Source organism: Heterodontus francisci, chromosome 13 (genome assembly GCF_036365525.1).
Source record: "Heterodontus francisci isolate sHetFra1 chromosome 13, sHetFra1.hap1, whole genome shotgun sequence".
NCBI lineage: Eukaryota > Metazoa > Chordata > Chondrichthyes > Heterodontiformes > Heterodontidae > Heterodontus > Heterodontus francisci.
The window spans coordinates 66349463-66366522 of NC_090383.1; the positions used below are offsets into that span (position 1 = coordinate 66349463).

A 17060-nucleotide genomic window follows, 5' to 3' on the forward strand; every position below is an offset into this window, starting at 1 on the left:
AATTCTTATCTCTGCTGAACATGCTCTTTTAGGGTTTTGCTAGAAAAATAGGAAAACTTGGTACAATTACTATATCACTAACACATCCACTGACCACCTCCAGGCGCTTACCCATTGTCTCTCGAGACAAGGAGGCCAAAGAAGAAGAACACATCGTAACCAGAAAAGAATCACCCCAAAATTAAAATTCACATTTAGCAAATATTCAGCTACTCTTTACAGTTTACAGTAACTTAACAGTTTGCTGGATATGACCAAGAGTAAACACAGGGTGCCAAATAAGAACAAAAATGTAAGCTTCCGCAAAATGGAAGCTCGGATGGTGATGGCAAACACGAGGGGACATAGCTTTAAGTTGAGGGGTGATAGATATAGGACAGATGTCAGAGGTAGTTTCTTTACTCAGAGAGTAGTAGGGGCGTGGAACGCCCTGCCTGCAACAGTAGTAGACTCGCCAACTTTAAGGGCATTTAAGTGGTCATTGGATAGACATATGGATGAAAATGGAATAGTGTAGGTCAGATGGTTTCACAGGTCGGCGCAACATCGAGGGCCGAAGGGCCTGTACTGCGCTGTAATGTTCTAATTCTAAAAAAAAATGAGGGAGGGTGAAAGAGTTTATTTATTCAGAATTTTTCTACCTTTATCAGATAGAAGTTTAGAGATTAATGGTAAGCCAATACCAAAATTAATCTAACTAGTACCATTAAAGGCAATTTTAAAGCCAAGATCATGTGCTTGCATGTGCATATGAGTATATGCATTGTGAGATGTGTGTAAGCCTGGAGAACCAGGGTTATAAATGTTTCTATTACTCTGCATTTAAAATGCCACTTAATTTCCAAACTATTTACCTTTAGAAGCATCAGCACGATAAATGCATGGACCTACCACTTAGATACTCTGGAGCAATTTTTTTACTCAGGTATTTATCAAAAAACAAGTTATAATATTCAATTTCACACTATTTCTAAGCCCCAATGCTAACATTGCAACCCAGCAGAGTGTTTCAGAAATGCCTTAAAAAGATATCTCCAATTGATGAGACCATCTATTATGTAAAACAAGTTTCATATATAAGTATTTTTTTGTTAATTGAAGAAACACCAAGAGATATAGTTGTGTTTTATGAACACCCAAGACAGACCTTAAATGAAGCATTCCATCAAACAAAAAAGTTTCAAATGTGTGTCAACGGAGATGTTGAAGAAAAGCAAAGCAGATTTTTTGTTCAAATCCGACAGCTTCAAGAGCTCAAAGTTCCAACTGAAAAAAACACTGCATTGCATGGAAACTTTATACCCCCATTCCTTTGGTGGTGCTCACCCTGCTGTTTTCATCTGGCACCACAACAGCAAGGCATCTTTTGCAGATTTCTTTTCCTTGTTGTCCTCTGATTCGACGCGGATATCTTGGATCTGGAGAATGCAAATGAATACCAATCAAAGGGGTTCTTTTCGCTGTATTAATTTCATCATTTCCTGGAACATAAATTGTGCTACTAAATGGAAGCAGATTTAAGTAGTTCTAAATGTGTCAAATAATTTAACAAAAAGAGTGCTCATAATTTATTAAAGTGATCAAAAGTTTAGAATAATAATTAAAGCAAGCATTAATTCACCCTACAAGATCTTAGAGGCACTCACTGCATTGCTGAATTTACCTGGAATCGAAGAATGATGGTCCAAATTAGGCCAAGAGTCAGTCGATGGTTTCCATCCACAATATCATGAGATCCCATATTTTCTAAATGTACTCTTTGCTCTTTAAGGAACTGAAGGGCTTTGTCAACATTTTCAAGACAATGGATTCGCATTCGCCCTTTTGTTGGTTTAGGCTGATAGGGAATGAAAGAGAATAGTCATATAAATGCTACACATCATGAAGCAGAAGAACTATGGCATTGAAGTACCAAGTAAATACTGGTCCAGATTTTGCAGTAGTAATGACAACAAAATTGTCAGCGTTTGCTGTCATTACACCTCTGAAACTGACAGAAACTTCTGGAGTCCACAAATGCACAGTTAAACACAGAAATCCAAAAGTTGCTATCAGCTATTCTACGCTTCTCCAGAGAATGTGCTGTTGACGTCCCCAGAATGCAATTAATTAGAAATCATTGAACTGATGAGAACTTACACGCTTAGTTCACTATTAAAGCGCTTGAAAAAGTTACACCTTGTTGAATGAGATGTGACTGGGCTTATAACAGTGTGCTAAGTTCATAGTCTAACTGGTCCTGAAAGAGTAATTTTATATTCGGTCACTTGGCAGTACAGAACTTGAGTATTGCTGAAAACAGACATTTTGTTGAAGCTTTTCATTTTACACTTATCAGGACAAATCGCAAGAATACCAATATAAGGGAAAGCAACAAATTTATACTGTACGAGAAGAGAGTGCTGATTGGTTGGCAAGTGGACTCTGGTAGAGGCATTGCCATGGAGAATGCACCAGTTTATGGTGACTGACAGTTAATTGCCAAGCTTTGTTTGAAACTTAAACCAGGCAGCTTGACTCTGAATGGTCAAGGCATTGCCCTAAGGAATGAACCAGTGAATGGCTGTCACTTATTTTGTTTACATGTTCTGTCTGCAAAGATGATTGCAAGATGAAACGCTTCGACAAAATGTCTGTTTTCAGCAATACTCAAATTTTATATTTAATGAATGCCAAATTTCTCAATTATAAGAAATTCCACATATATATTTAAAATATTTTTTAAAAATTTATGATTATTTGAGCTATCTTAATCCCACATGTATGTTCCATTTATTTTATTGTAAAATTTTAAAATTAAAAGTGAAAGGATTCAGTGGGTTTTACATCTGGTTTGCTGTCCGTGGGAATGCTTCAATGTGATAGGCTGCTTACCCTGCTTGATGATATCAGAGTTGCTTGACGCCTGGAGAACCCCTTGACTTGACACTAGATTCAAACTGAAATTTGTAAAGGGAAAATCTGCACCACGGAGATCACCAGAACTTTGTGGGCAGTGTTTTGTGAAGTTGGCACATTGCTTCACCACTGACTACAAAATTCAGCCCATCCTTCCCATCATTATTCTCGAATAATTAACGGGAATATTAATCACACAAAGCACAATGGATTTCTTCTTGGAGGTAATGGGATGATTTCTTTAAATTGGAAAAAAAAATTCTCACTTGTGTTCTTCATTAATTTGAAGTTGATGAATTAATGTTCAAATGGAGTGAGTGACGCCTCTCCAGTTTCCATTGAGGAAATTATACAAAAACATTCTTGTAATATTCTGGACATAATTCCCATGAATTTATGGTCTGTCACATTTGTAATATGGAGGCCATTCTGGGCTGTACAGATCACCCGATAGTCAACTGTCAACAATGTAGCAACAGCAAACACATAAAACAACCAAGGAGCAAAATGAAATGTGTGGAAGGCAGAAAACTTTAACAGTAAAGTTAGATAACAGGTTGTGGCTAAGCAGTAGAGTGGGATAAGCACTCTTTTCTTTCGCCTGATGACTTGGGTTTCAATCCAATCTAAATTAATGGGATAAATCATGAGTATTGGGTAGGCTTGATGGAAAGTTGGTCTTTTCCTGCCTGTCATTCAACAACTATGTGCATTTAGATAGCACCTTTAATGTAGTAAAATATCCCAGAGTGCTTCACAGGAGTGTCATCAAACAAAATCGGACACCAAGCCACATACTAAGATATTAGGACAGGCAAAGAGGCAGCTTTTAAAGGAAAACAGAGAGGTAGAGAGCTTAAGGAAGAGAATTCCAGAGCTTAGAGCCTAAGTAGCTGAAGACACAGCGGCCAACGTGGAATGATTAAAACTGGGGATGTGCAAGAGGCCAGAATTGGAGGAGTGCAGAGATCGTGGGAAGGTTGTAGGGCTAGAGGAGGTTACAGAGCTGAGGAGAAGCGAGGCCATGGAGAGATTTGAAAACAAGAATGAGAATTTTAAGATCAAGGAGTTGCCAGACTGGGAGCCAATGCAGATCAGCGAGCACAGGGGTGTTGAGTAAATGGGACTTGGTGTGAATCCCACCGGTGAGTTTTGGACGAGCTAAAGTTTACAGAAGGTGCAATGGGGAAGGCTGGTCTGGAAAACATTGGATTAGTCGAGTCTAGAGGTAACAATGGCATGGAGGAGGGTTTCAGCAGCAGATGAGCTGAGGCAGGGGTAAAGATAGGCGATGTTACAGAGTTGAATGTAGACGGCCTTGGTGATGGACATGATATGGAAGTTCAGCTCGGGGTCAATATTGCGAATAGTCTGCTTCAGCCGTGGAGAGTCGATGGCTAGGGAATGCAGTTTGTAGCGCGGACTGAAGACAATGGTTCAGTCTTGCCATTATATAGTTGGAGGAAATTTTTGCTCATCCAATATTGGATGCCGGACAAGCACGGTGACAAATCAGAAGCAGTGGAAGGATCGAGGGTGGTGAGTTAGAGTTGAGTTTGTACATTTCCCCTTTCTGCTGGCAGGAAGTATCCTACAAGAAATTAATTGGATGGTCTCAGTGCCCAATGAAGTGAACGTTATAGATCAAACTGTCCTATTTGCTGGAAAAGATAGCCTACAATTAACAAAAACAGCCTTATACAGGTTATGATGCCAATTTCAAACGCTTAATCCCTTCTGAAAAGGCCACTCTTAATATTGTTGCTTGGGAAAGCAACAGGTGTGAATCGGGGATGAAGAAGACATTTCTTGACCTAATGGCTATCACCATAATGGTTGATTTTCCTATCTTCAGCTGGCAGAACTGATGCGACATAAATACGGAGCTCGCACATTTTGGGAAAGGCCCACCTTCCAGGGTCGTCATCATTATTTATTCATGGAAACTTTTGGCCTAGATTACTTCCGTTCCTGGGAGCTCACTTAATGGCCGGAATTTTAGGCCCCCCCAGAGCAGGCTAGTGGTGGGGGTGCTGTATCCATCACCTACTCACCCCCACTGCTATTTTACTAGCAGCAGGAGAGGTGGCAGGCGGCTCGCCCGCCCTTGGGCCACTTAAGGGTCTCTGGTATTTTACCAGCAGTGGATAGGTACTTGGGCACCTGAGAAGACTGCCCAGTAATACCTGATGGCCTCCTTGTGGGCTGGGGGGGGTGGTGGTGGGGGTTCCTCCTGATCGGGTACCGTGGCCCGCAGAAGTCCCCCCAGCAGCACAGGCTGCCCCTGCTGAAATACCACCCCCATCCCTTCACCTGGGGGCCTAGCCGATTGTCCCCAGTGAGGTCCAACCCCATGTCTCTTTTCGGAGGCCGATGTCCATGTTCCCCCTCTTGCTGGGTGTAGTCCCAGCAGTGGCCACTGCTCCTGGTGGCACTGCTGGGACTGAAGAGCTGCCAGCCCTCTGATTGGTCAGCAGCTCTTGGAGGCAAGACTTCCTGCCTCAGAGGGACGGAAGCCGGAGCCATGCACAATAGCAGCGTGGCTTCTAGGGTTGGTGGAGGCGGGCTCGGGGCCACCACATCATAATTAAATTCTGGCCAATGTGAGTGGAGGCAATTTCCTGTACCAAAGCAGATCTTAAAGGGCAGTAACTATAATTTTAAAAAGTGGTCTTTTTTGTTAGGTAGGCAATAAATTATATTTGGATTTATCAGAGCCTCACGAACAAATTCACTGATGCAGCACTGGAGGCTTTCGTATGAAAAGAGGCAGAAAGCCTCAACTGAGTATTGCTTGGCAGGGGGTGGTCAAAATTGTAAACACACTGGCATGCAGAACTGGCAGTGAGGAAGACATTTTGCAGCCTCAGGAAAACTACCAAAATAAGACTACTCAACATGATTCTAGACTAATTCAAACTCTAGACATATGGGACAGAATTTTAACTCTCCGGCCCCATGACAGGTGGGAGAGGGTTGAATTGTTTAAATTCTGAAATCTGACCCCAACCCACTGCAAATTTGCCTACTTGCAGTTTAACTGCAGTGAGTCTGGGGGTGTCTGCTGCTCTGGAGAGACTGATCAGTGATTTTATTGTTAATGAGGTGGCAGTCCTCAGATTTCATGGAGTGTATTTGGGACAAATTCTTAGAGCTGTATATTCCAGCGCCAACCAGGGAGCAGGCTATTCTAGACCTGGTGATGCGCAATGAGATACGATTAATCAATAACCTCATAGTCGAGCAGCCTTCAGGTGACAGCAATCAAAATTTCACGTTCAGCTTGAAGGTGAGAAGTGTGGGTCTAAGCCCAGTGTTTTAAACCTAAATAAAGGGAATTATAGGGATATGAAGGCAGAGTTGGATATAGTGAACTGGGAAACTAGGTTAAAAGGTAAGACAATAGAGATGCAGTAGCAGACTTTTAAGGAGATATTTAATAACTCTCTGTAAAGATTCACCCCAGAGAAAAAGAAAGACTCTTTGAGAAGGATGCATCATCGGTGGCTAAATAAGGAACTTAAGAATAATATCAGATTGAAAGAAACACTGTACAATTCTGTAAAGATTAGTGGCAAGTCAGAAGATTGGACATATTAAGAACCAGCAAAGGATGACTAAATAAAAAGAGGGAGAAATTAGAGTATGACAGAAAGCTAGCTAAAAACAAGTACTTAAAAAGGAAAAGAGTAACTAAAGTTAGTGTTGGTCCTCTGGAGAGTCTGGCGAAATAATAATGGAAAACAAGGAAATGGCAGAAGCGTTGAACAGGTATTTTGTGACTGTCTTCACTGTAAAAGACTTACAAAACTTCCCAAAGATGCTTGAAAATCAGAAGTTGAAAAGGAGGGAGGAACTTAAAACAATCAGCATCACCAGGCAAAAGGTACTGGAAAAACTATTAGACCTAAAGGCTGACAAGTCCCCAGGGCCTGACGGCTTGCATCCTAGGGTCTTAAAATAAGTGGCTGCAGAGATAGTAGAGGCATTGGTTATAATCTTCCAAAATTCCTTAGATTCTGGAAGATTCCCAGCAGATTGGAAAACCGCAAATGTAACGCCTTTATTCAGGAAAGGAGGAAGACAGAAAGCAGGAAACTATGGGCTAGTTAGCCTAACACCTGTCATAGGGAAATTGCTAGAATCCATTATTAAGGAGGTTATAGCAGGATACTGAGGAAATCATAATGGGATAAAAGACAGAGTCAATATGGTTTTGCGAAAGGGAAATTGTGTTTAACTAATTTATTAAAGTTCTTTGAGGAAGTAACAAGCAAGGTGGAAAAAAGGGGAACCTGTAGATGTGGTGTATTTGGATTTCCAAAAGGCCACGAGAGGTTATTACACAAAATAAGAGCGCTTTGTGTAGGAGGTAATATATTAGCACGGATAAAGGACTGGTTAGCCAGCAGGAAGCAGAGAGTAGAGATAAATGGGTCTTTTTCGGTTGGCAGGGTGTAACTAGTGGAGTGCTACAGGGATCGGGTGCTGGGCCTCCACTATTTGCAATCTATATAAATGACTTGGATGAAGGGATCGAATGTATGGTAGCTAAATTTGCCAATCACACCAAGATAAGTAAGAAAGGATGTTGTCAAGAGGCGGCAAAGAGTCTACAAAGGAATACAGATAGGTTAAGTGAGTGGGCAAAAATTTGGCAGATGGAGTATAATGTGGGAAAATGTGAACTTTTCCACTTTGGCAGGAAGGATAGAAAAGCAGTATTGTCACATAACTACTTTTTTTCTCCTCTGTTAAAAGTAGTGTACCTTTAAGACAGAGAGAGACATTTTAGGTTTCTGAGAACCGTGTGCCACAGCTGCACTTGTTACCTAGGGAACAAGAGAGTGAGGGGGCCATATGGTGTAATGTTTTAATTTAACAGTATGTAAAACCAGCTAAAAGCAGTTTTGAGAGACACCAGTGAAGCATGCTTACTGGAGGAAGGAGCTGTCTATTTCTCTCAGCAGAAATCTACAATGAGCTACAGGCCATGTTAATTGCCTAAGGAGGAAAAAACCCTTTGAAGAGATCATTTGTATTGCTGGAGGTAGCAAAATTCCTTTTCTTTACTTCCAATCCAAGAAGTCTTTGCTTCAAGATTGAATCTCTCTTGACCAACTGTGTTTTCTGGAATTCACAGTAAGGTTTTGACTGAGACTGGCGGTTTTAAAATCTGAGTGGACCCATTGCTATTCTCCTTGTTTAAAGAACTGTTTGACGCCTGCTGCAGCTGAAGTGTTTTGAATGCCTATCTATTTAAGGACTGTTTCATCAAATCAGCATGGAGACTTCAAGTGGCATTTGATTATTTTTACACTAGGATAGCTCACTCAGCAGGAATGTAACCCACAAAGACTTATCACCCAGTTATTTATTTATTCTTAAGAAACAGATCATTTTTAGAACAGCGTTTTTATTTTAAACGGTTAACCGTTGATTTTTGAGTATGTGTATGAATGGGGGAGTTAGGTTAAAATAAGTTATAAGGTCTTTAGACATAGGTTTATCTTAATAGTGTTTAAGATTTAGTTTATTAATAAATAGTTAATTTATAGTCTAAAGATACCTGTTTTGGTGTATTTTTTTATTCTGAGGGTTAATAAAGTGTTTAATTTGGCTGTTTTCCGGTTAGGTGGGAAAACTTTAATAATATGCTGTGACCTGTGGAGTGATGGCACTGAATTGACAGTGCACCACTCCCCCGTCGGGCGTAACATATTAATTGGGCATCTCGTCCAGGATCAGATTAATTGGGGTCTTGCGTCTGGCATCATATTAATTGCTCTCGCGTCTGGGATCATAATTGGGGTGCTCGATTGTTGGGAACAAATCGAACGTCAATTGTGAAAAAAAAAGGAACCATGTTTCTGTATAATAAGGTACAGTCTATACCATCAGAATGGCATTAGCAATTGCAGCAGTTTTTCTGGGAAAGGAGAATGTGTCCCTCAGTGACTTGACAACTTGAACTCAGAATCAACTAAAAGAACTGGCAGCACAATTGGGGTTAGAATTGAAATCAGGTGCCAAAAAAGCAGTGATAATTGACCTAATAGCCCAACATTTAAAATTAGAAGAATAGGAGGAGGAAGAGGAAGAGGAAGATAGTAAGTCAGCAAGTGGTGCAGTGGAATTGGGTAAGATTCAGTTTGAAATGATAAAAGTTGAACAGGAGAAAGAAATAGCAGTAAGAAAACTTGAGGCTGAAAAATAATTAAGAGAACTTGAACATGAAAAAGAGGAGAGGGAATTTAGGTTGAGAGAGACGGAACTAAGACAAAGGGGTTGTCTTGACTCCAGGGAAAATTCGGGTTAGGAAGAATCTGAATTTAGCCCAGGACCAAGCGAAAAGCTATTTAAATTTATACAAGCTCTTCCTAAGTTTGAGGAAAGGGACATTGAGGCATTTTTCATAGCTTTTGAAAAAATATCCAAACGGATGAAATAGCTGAAGGCAAGCTGGATACTGCTTATGCAAAGCAGGTTGATAGGCAGAGCTCATGAAGTTTATGCCTTGCTTCCTGAAGATGCTTCTGCAGATTATGAGATGGCAAAAAAGGCTATTCTTGCTGCGTATGAGTTAATCCCTGAAGTTTACAGTCAGAAGTTTTGGAACTTACACAGATTGGCTGGGCAGACCTAAGTAGAATTTGAGAGGATGAAGCAAATTCATTTTGATCATTGGATACGGGCATTAAAGATGAAACCACATATGAGGACCTTCGAGAATTGTTTCTCTCAGAAGAGTTTAAAAATTCCATTCGTTCAGTAGTGAGAACTCGTATAGATAACCTGAAAGTTTTGAAAGCTAGGCAAGCAGCGGAAATTGCTGATGATTTTGAGCTTGTGAATAAGCCAAAACCTTTTGTCTATCACCCCCATAAACCCGAGAAGGATAGAAAGTGTGTGTGTGAAAGGAAGGCAAGTAGCCAGGGACAAGGAGGACTGCTGGGAATGCCCCAGGATCACCTCCTCAGGCCAGAAAGAAGGTGCTGAGGGTAGAAGTGAGATTCGCAAGCCGAAGTGTTATCATTGACAGCAAAATGGGTCACTTTCATTCAGAATGCTGGAAATTGCAAGGTAAACCCATAGGACATGTTGGGGTCCGCAAAGCTAATGCAGAGGAAAAGACTCTGACTGACAGTATAGCAGACTAGGCTATAGCTTTAATGTCAGCTGTAAAACCAGATACAAAAACTAAAGTGAGTGTAGAGGTGAAGAATAAGATACCCAAAAGTGATAATGAATTTTTGTCAAAGGATAAAGTAACTGCATATCCTTTAAGCGAGGCGGGAACACCCATCATTATACCCAGGGGTACAGGAGCAACCCAAACACTCTTGCTGGGGAAAGACAGAACGTTTCCACTAGAGAGCGCCTTGAACGCTAAAGTTTTCATTAATGGAATTGGCGGGGAGTATATATAATTTATATAAAGTATGCCTAGAGAGTGACTGAATATCTGGGATGGTAACTGTAGGAATTATCCACAGTTTGCCAGTACAGGGAATTGATCTACTCCTGGGAAATGATTTGGCCAGATCAAAAGCATCACTTTCTCCTCTAATTACAGAGGAACCAAGTGAAGTTAGAGAAACGAAACAGGAACAAGTTCCAGGAATATTTCCTGCGTATGTAGTTACCCGAGCAATGGCTAAAAAGGATCCATTGTCGAAGGTAAAAGTGGCACCACAAACAGATAGCCGAGTATCTGAAACCTTATTTGGGGATTTAGATAATCCAAATGAGATGTTGAACAGATCTTCTATAATTGCAGCACAGTAAGCTGATAGAGTTATACTGAATAGCACAGACGGCTCTGACAGAAGCTGAGGAAAAACGAGTTCCAGAAGGCTATTATATGGCAAATAGGGTTTTGAGGAGGAAATGGAGACTGCCTCACGGACCTGCAGACAAAGACTGGTCAGTTGTTGAACAGATAGTGGTACTATCTAAATATCGCCATGGATTATTAAGGTTAGCACGACATTCCCTTTGCAGGACATAGGGGAATTCGGAAGACTAAATCACATACAAGCCAACATTATTACTGGCTAGGCCTTACAAAGGACATGAAGCAGTTTTGTAGGTCTCAGGAACATCTTAAAGCATCCCAAGCCAATATGAAAAAATGGGTAGACAAGAATGCAAAAACCCACAATTTTCAACCAGGGGATGAAATATTGGTGTTGTTACCGTTATGGGGGAACAGTTCAGTGGCCCATATAGAGTGATCAAAAGAGTGGGTAAGGTAGATTACTTGATTGACACCTCTGATCGCCAGAAGAAGAACTGGTTGTGCCACATCAATATGTTAAAGCAATATTATCGCATGGAGGAGGATAAGCCAGTACAGGTATGTCAGGTAATCAGGACTGTTGAGAAGGAAAAGGATAGAGAGGATGAGGCAGAAGGAGGCCTAGACAATTCTCAGATTGAACCTCCAACTATTAGATTAGTGAATACAGAATGGCTCGGAAAATTAGACAACATGCTTTTGCACTTAGAGGCAAAACAATGGGAAGACCTAGTCAGGCTTTTCACAACATTTAAAAGAGTCTGTAGGGATAAGCCGGGATGTACAACCTTAACCACACATGATGTGGGTATTGGGGGAACCGTTCCTTTTAAACAACATCCTCGCTGTTTAGGTTCAGACAGACAGGCCCAAATAAAAGCAGAGATCCAATGCATGCTGGAGGGCAGCTTAGTTGAGCCTAGTCAGAGCAGCTGGAGTTCATCAATAGTTCTCGTACCTAAACCTGACGGGCCAACCCAATTTTGTATAGACTACAGAAAAGTCAATGCGGTAATGAAGGCAGACTCCTACCCAATTCTGCGTTTAGAAGACTGTATTGATAGAGTGGGCAATGCTAGCTTTCTTACCAAGATCGACTTGTTGAAGGGATACTGGCAAGTTTCTTTGACTCCTTGAGCTAAAGAGATATCAGCTTTTGTAACACCTGACAGTCTATATCTGTGCCGGGTGATGCCATTCGGGTTAAAAAATGCCCCAGCCACTTTTCTAAGATTAATGAATCAGGTCGTAGTCAGTGTTCCCAACTGTGTGGTGTTTCTCGATGATGTACTAATATACAGTAACACTTGGCAAGAACACTTAAACCAGCTACAAATTCTGTTTAAAAACTACAAGCAGTGGACGTAGTGATAAATATGGAAAAAAGTGAATTTGGAAAAGCAAGAGTAACTTACCTCGCACACACAGGGCTGGATTTTACCTTAGGCTGATGGGAATTTGCCACCGACATAAAAGTCGGTGGCCATACCCGCTTCCGCCTAGCCCGGGGATCCGTCCCGCATTTTACGGGTCCCCGGGCTTTAATTGTCCCAAGGCGGGACTTCCACCCACTTGAAGGAAGTCCCGCCTTAGTGAGCTGCTGGCTAATCAGCAGGCCAGCAGCTCTTAGTCCCAGCAGTGCCACTGGGAGCGCAGCCAACGCCATGGAGCCAGGAGGGAAGATAAGTTGGGCATGCCTCACCAGTGAGATCGGACATGCCCTGGTGAGGCTAGAGTGGTTGTTTGGGGGAAAGGGGGCGTCTTGGGTCCTGGGGGTGGCCCTCAATCAGGCACTCTGTGCCCGACTGCCATGGCACCACACCCGCGCCCCCCCCCCACCCCCAGCGCATGGAAAGGCCGGCAGCTATCGCTGGGCGGCCTTTCAGGTCCCCAGCACGCCCGCTTACCACGGGTAAAATTGGCTGCGGGCGGGCGGGCCACTTCTCCCCTCCCCCCAACCCCACCCGACCGCCGTAAAGTCGACCGGAGGCGGGAGCAGGATGGGTAGGCCTCCCGCTCAATTTTACACCTCCCCCACGCCACCATCCAACCCACTGGGGCGGTATAAAATTCAGCTCATAGTGAGGCAAGGGCAGGTATTGCCAAAAACAGCAAAGGTACAAGCCTCAGTAGAGTTCCCTATCCCTAAATCTAAACGGGAAACAACAAGGTTTCTGGGGATTTGTGGTTTTTACAGGAAATTTATAAGGAATTTTAGTACTGTGGCTGCTCCATTAACCGATTTGCTACAAAAAAAGAAAAACAAAGTAGATGAATGCCAGGTAGCTTTTGAAAAGCTAAAGGTAATTTTAACTAATGAACCAGTTTTGGCTGCTCCAAATTTTGCTAAACCCTTTAAAATAGTGATCGATGCGAGCTACCCGGGGTTTGGTGCAGTCCTATTGCAGGATGACGAATCGGGCATATTGAAGCCAGTAGGGTACTTTTCAAGAAAACTAAATTGCCATCAAAAAAAGTATTCCACTGTGGAAGAAACATTAGGACTTTTGCTGGCTCTCAAACATTTTGAAGTATATGTCCACCAAGACTATAAAAAAAACACTAATATACACTAACCATAACCCATTAACGTTTGTGGAAAAATTAAAAAGTCGAAATGCTAGAATATTTAGATGGAGTTTGTTGTTACAGCCTTATCATTTGAAAACTGTACATATTGTCGGGGAAAAACAATGATATCGCCGACGCGATGGAAAAAAGGGGAACCTGTAGATGTGGTGTATTTGGATTTCCAAAAGGCCACGAGAGGTTATTACACAAAATAAGAGCGCTTTGTGTAGGAGGTAATATATTAGCACGGATAAAGGACTGGTTAGCCAGCAGGAAGCAGAGAGTAGGGATAAATGGGTCTTTTTCGGTTGGCAGGGTGTAACTAGTGGAGTGCTACAGGGATCGGGTGCTGGCCTCCACTATTTGCAATCTATATAAATGACTTGGATGAAGGGATCGAATGTATGGTAGCTAAATTTGCCAATCACACCAAGATAAGTAAGAAAGGATGTTGTCAAGAGGCGGCAAAGAGTCTACAAAGGAATACAGATAGGTTAAGTGAGTGGGCAAAAATTTGGCAGATGGAGTATAATGTGGGAAAATGTGAACTTTTCCACTTTGGCAGGAAGGATAGAAAAGCAGTATTGTCACATAACTACTTTTTTTCTCCTCTGTTAAAAGTAGTGTACCTTTAAGACAGAGAGAGAAGTTTTAGGTTTCTGAGAACCGTGTGCCACAGCTGCACTTGTTACCTAGGGAACAAAAGAGTGAGGGGGCCATATGGTGTAATGTTTTAATTTAACAGTATGTAAAACCAGCTAAAAGCAGTTTTGAGAGACACCAGTGAAGCATGCTTACTGGAGGAAGGAGCTGTCTATTTCTCTCAGCAGAAATCTACAATGAGCTACAGGCCATGTTAATTGCCTAAGGAGGAAAAAACCCTTTGAAGAGATCATTTGTATTGCTGGAGGTAGCAAAATTCCTTTTCTTTACTTCCAATCCAAGAAGTCTTTGCTTCAAGATTGAATATCTCTTGACCGACTGTGTTTTCTGGAATTCAGTCTCTCAGTCGAAACTTTACTGTCAGTTTTAAAATCTGAGTGGACCCACTGCTATATTCCTTGTTTAAATAACTGTTTGACGCCTGCTGCAGCTGAAGTGTTTTGAATACCTATCTATTGAAGGACTGTTTCAACAAATCAGCATGGAGACTTCGAGTGGCATTTGATTATTTTTAAGCTTGGATACCTCACCCATCAGGAACGTAACCCACAAAGACTTATCACCCAGTTATTTATTTATTAAGAAATAGATAATTTTTAAAACCGCATTTTAAAAAAATGGTTAACCGTTGATTTTTGAGTCTAAGTGTGTGAACAGGGGAGTTAGGTTAAAATAAGTTATAAGGTCTTTAGACATAGGTTTATTTTCATAGTGTTTAAGATTTAGTTTATTAATAAATAGTTAATTTGTTGTTGTCTAAAGATACCTGGTTTGGTGTATTTTCTTTTATTCCAGGGGTTAATAAAGTGTTAAATTCGGCTGTTTTCCGGTTAGGTGGGAAAACTTTAATAATACGCTGCAACCTATGGAGTGATGGGACTGAATTGACAAGAGCATTGCTGCCCCCTTGGTTGTTACAGTATACTATTTAAATGGAGAGAGATTGCAGAACTCGATGCTGCAGAGGGATCTGGGTGTCCTGGTACATGAATCACAAAAAGTTAGTATGTAGGTACAGCAAGTGGTTAGGAAGGCAAATAGAATGTTGGCCTTTATTGCAAGGGGAATAGAATATAAAAGTATGTAAGTTTTACTGTAGCTACAGAGGTCCTTGGTGAGACCACATCTGGAATACCGTGTACAGTTTTGGTCTCTATTTGAAAAGGGATATAACTGTATTAGAGGCAGTTCAGAGAAGATTCACTCAACTCATTCCTGGGATGAAGGACTTATCTTATGAAGAAAGGCTGAACAGGTTGGGCCTTTACCCATTGGAGTTTAGAAGAATGAAAGGTAATCTTATGGAAACATACAAGATCCTGAGGGGACATGACAGGAAGATGTTTTCTCTTGTGGGGTGGCTAGAACTATGGGACACAGTTTAAAATTAAAAGGTCTCCCTTTTAAGATGGAGATGAGGAGAATTTTTTTCACTCAGTGGGTCGTTAGTCTGGAATTCTCTTCCCCAGAAAGCAGTAGAGACGGGTCATTGAATTTATTCAAGGCTGAGTTAGATAGATTTTTGATAAACAAAGGAGTCAAGGGTTATGGGGGGCAGACAGGAAAGTGGAGATGAGACCGGAATCAGATCAACCATGATCTTATTGAATGGCAGAGCAGACTTGAAGGGTCGAATGGCTTACTCCTGCTCCTCTGTTGGCAGCCATTTAAACTTAACATTGGCGAGCCAGGTTTCCCAGGGCTTGGGAACCCAGCAGTTGAAGGGAGGTGATAACTGCTGGATCCAGCAGGTACAAGTGCTTTTCCAGTATTGCTTGTGGGCGAGGAGGAGATGGAGTGTTCCACCAGCCCCTTAAGCAAACCTGCCACTGTTTCTTCTGCCATTCCCCCCCGCCACCTCGATCGTTTGACACCTGCAACCCCCCAACCCCAGTGCGATCGCTCCTCCCTCCTGTGCTGCAAGCCACCCCCTCCCTTACCACCGACTCTCAATCTTTTTGATTGCCAAGGTCTGACCCCAGCTGCTGGCTTCTACAAGCAGGCTTTCTGGCCTGTTAGCTGGTCAGCCTCACAATCTGTCCAGCTGTCTGGTGGAAAACAGAATTAAAAAATTCCAATGAAATCCTGCTGTTAAATTCAGCAGGACCTCCAACTCCGTAGTATTTCTGGGTTTCACAGCTGCTGACACGCTCCCTCCCCTCATATATTGGGACCAATGACTTTTGCCAGAAAGTGTTTCCTCTTGACCTGTTATAGCTTGACTGAGAATGCATGTGAAGTGCTTGGACAATCTTACCGCTCCATTCACATTTGATTAAAGCTGACACTAAATCTAACCTGCATTGTACCCAACATGGAAATACTTGATAATGATGGTGGTGGCCTGAAATGGGAATTATGCTCTTTTTTAGGACTAATATTTTTCATTTTGAAAATTGCAAAATTCTCCAAATAAAACCAGTCAACAGAGCAAAAGATTGGATCTGATTAGGCAATTTCTTTTATATCTTATTGTATATAATATGCAAAGCATGTTGAGATTACAGTCACAGCTTGAAATATTTCCTTTGGATTCAAATACTGTTTAAATTTAACTTCCATCATCATAACTTCATCAGGTTACAGCTCAGAAACATGCTACAACCTTCTGTTTCAATGGTAAAAAGATTCTTAAAGAAGTCAACAATAACAAATTTAAACCTGCGTTCATACTGGATCTGGTGGGGTGCCAGCCCATGATGATCTGGTCTTCCGCAGCCAGCAGTAATCTTTAGGTAAACTAGCTGGATTCATTAAGATTGGCAGCTGGCTGATTGAGTAAAAAGTTAGTCTCAATGGCTACGAGTCTTAGTGAATCCAACAAGTTGGGATTACTGCTGACTGCTTGAGACCCATGTATCAGGAGCTCAGCACCCCACTGAACTTAATATAAAAACAATTCAATCAGCACACAGATAGCATATACAGGATACCGTTACTGAACAGCAGTTGGTTAAATCCTAATCTGCCTCCATTTTCAAAGCAGGATTTAACACTGGCCATTTCAAATTGACTCAGCTTATAGCAATGGAACCTCTCAGTTAGATGGCTGTTCAAACTCCACACTAGAGCTTGAGTGCATAAATTATGCTGATACTCCAATGTAGTACTGAGAGAGTTTTGTATT

General features: G+C 41.6%; 1 protein-coding gene across 4 annotated transcripts in view; it reads right to left on the reverse strand.

The window, feature by feature from the left end:
• The window catches only part of sptbn1 (spectrin, beta, non-erythrocytic 1), a 340000-nt gene that overhangs the window by 75519 nt on the left and 247421 nt on the right, over positions 1-17060 (reverse strand). For all 4 annotated transcript variants that reach the window (XM_068044925.1, XM_068044923.1, XM_068044926.1 and 1 more), the window contains 2 exons: positions 1664-1837; positions 1327-1418 (listed from right to left, as the gene is read on the reverse strand). In XM_068044925.1, coding sequence (XP_067901026.1) covers positions 1327-1418; positions 1664-1837 — 266 coding nt within the window. The remainder of the gene's footprint in view (positions 1-1326; positions 1419-1663; positions 1838-17060) is intronic.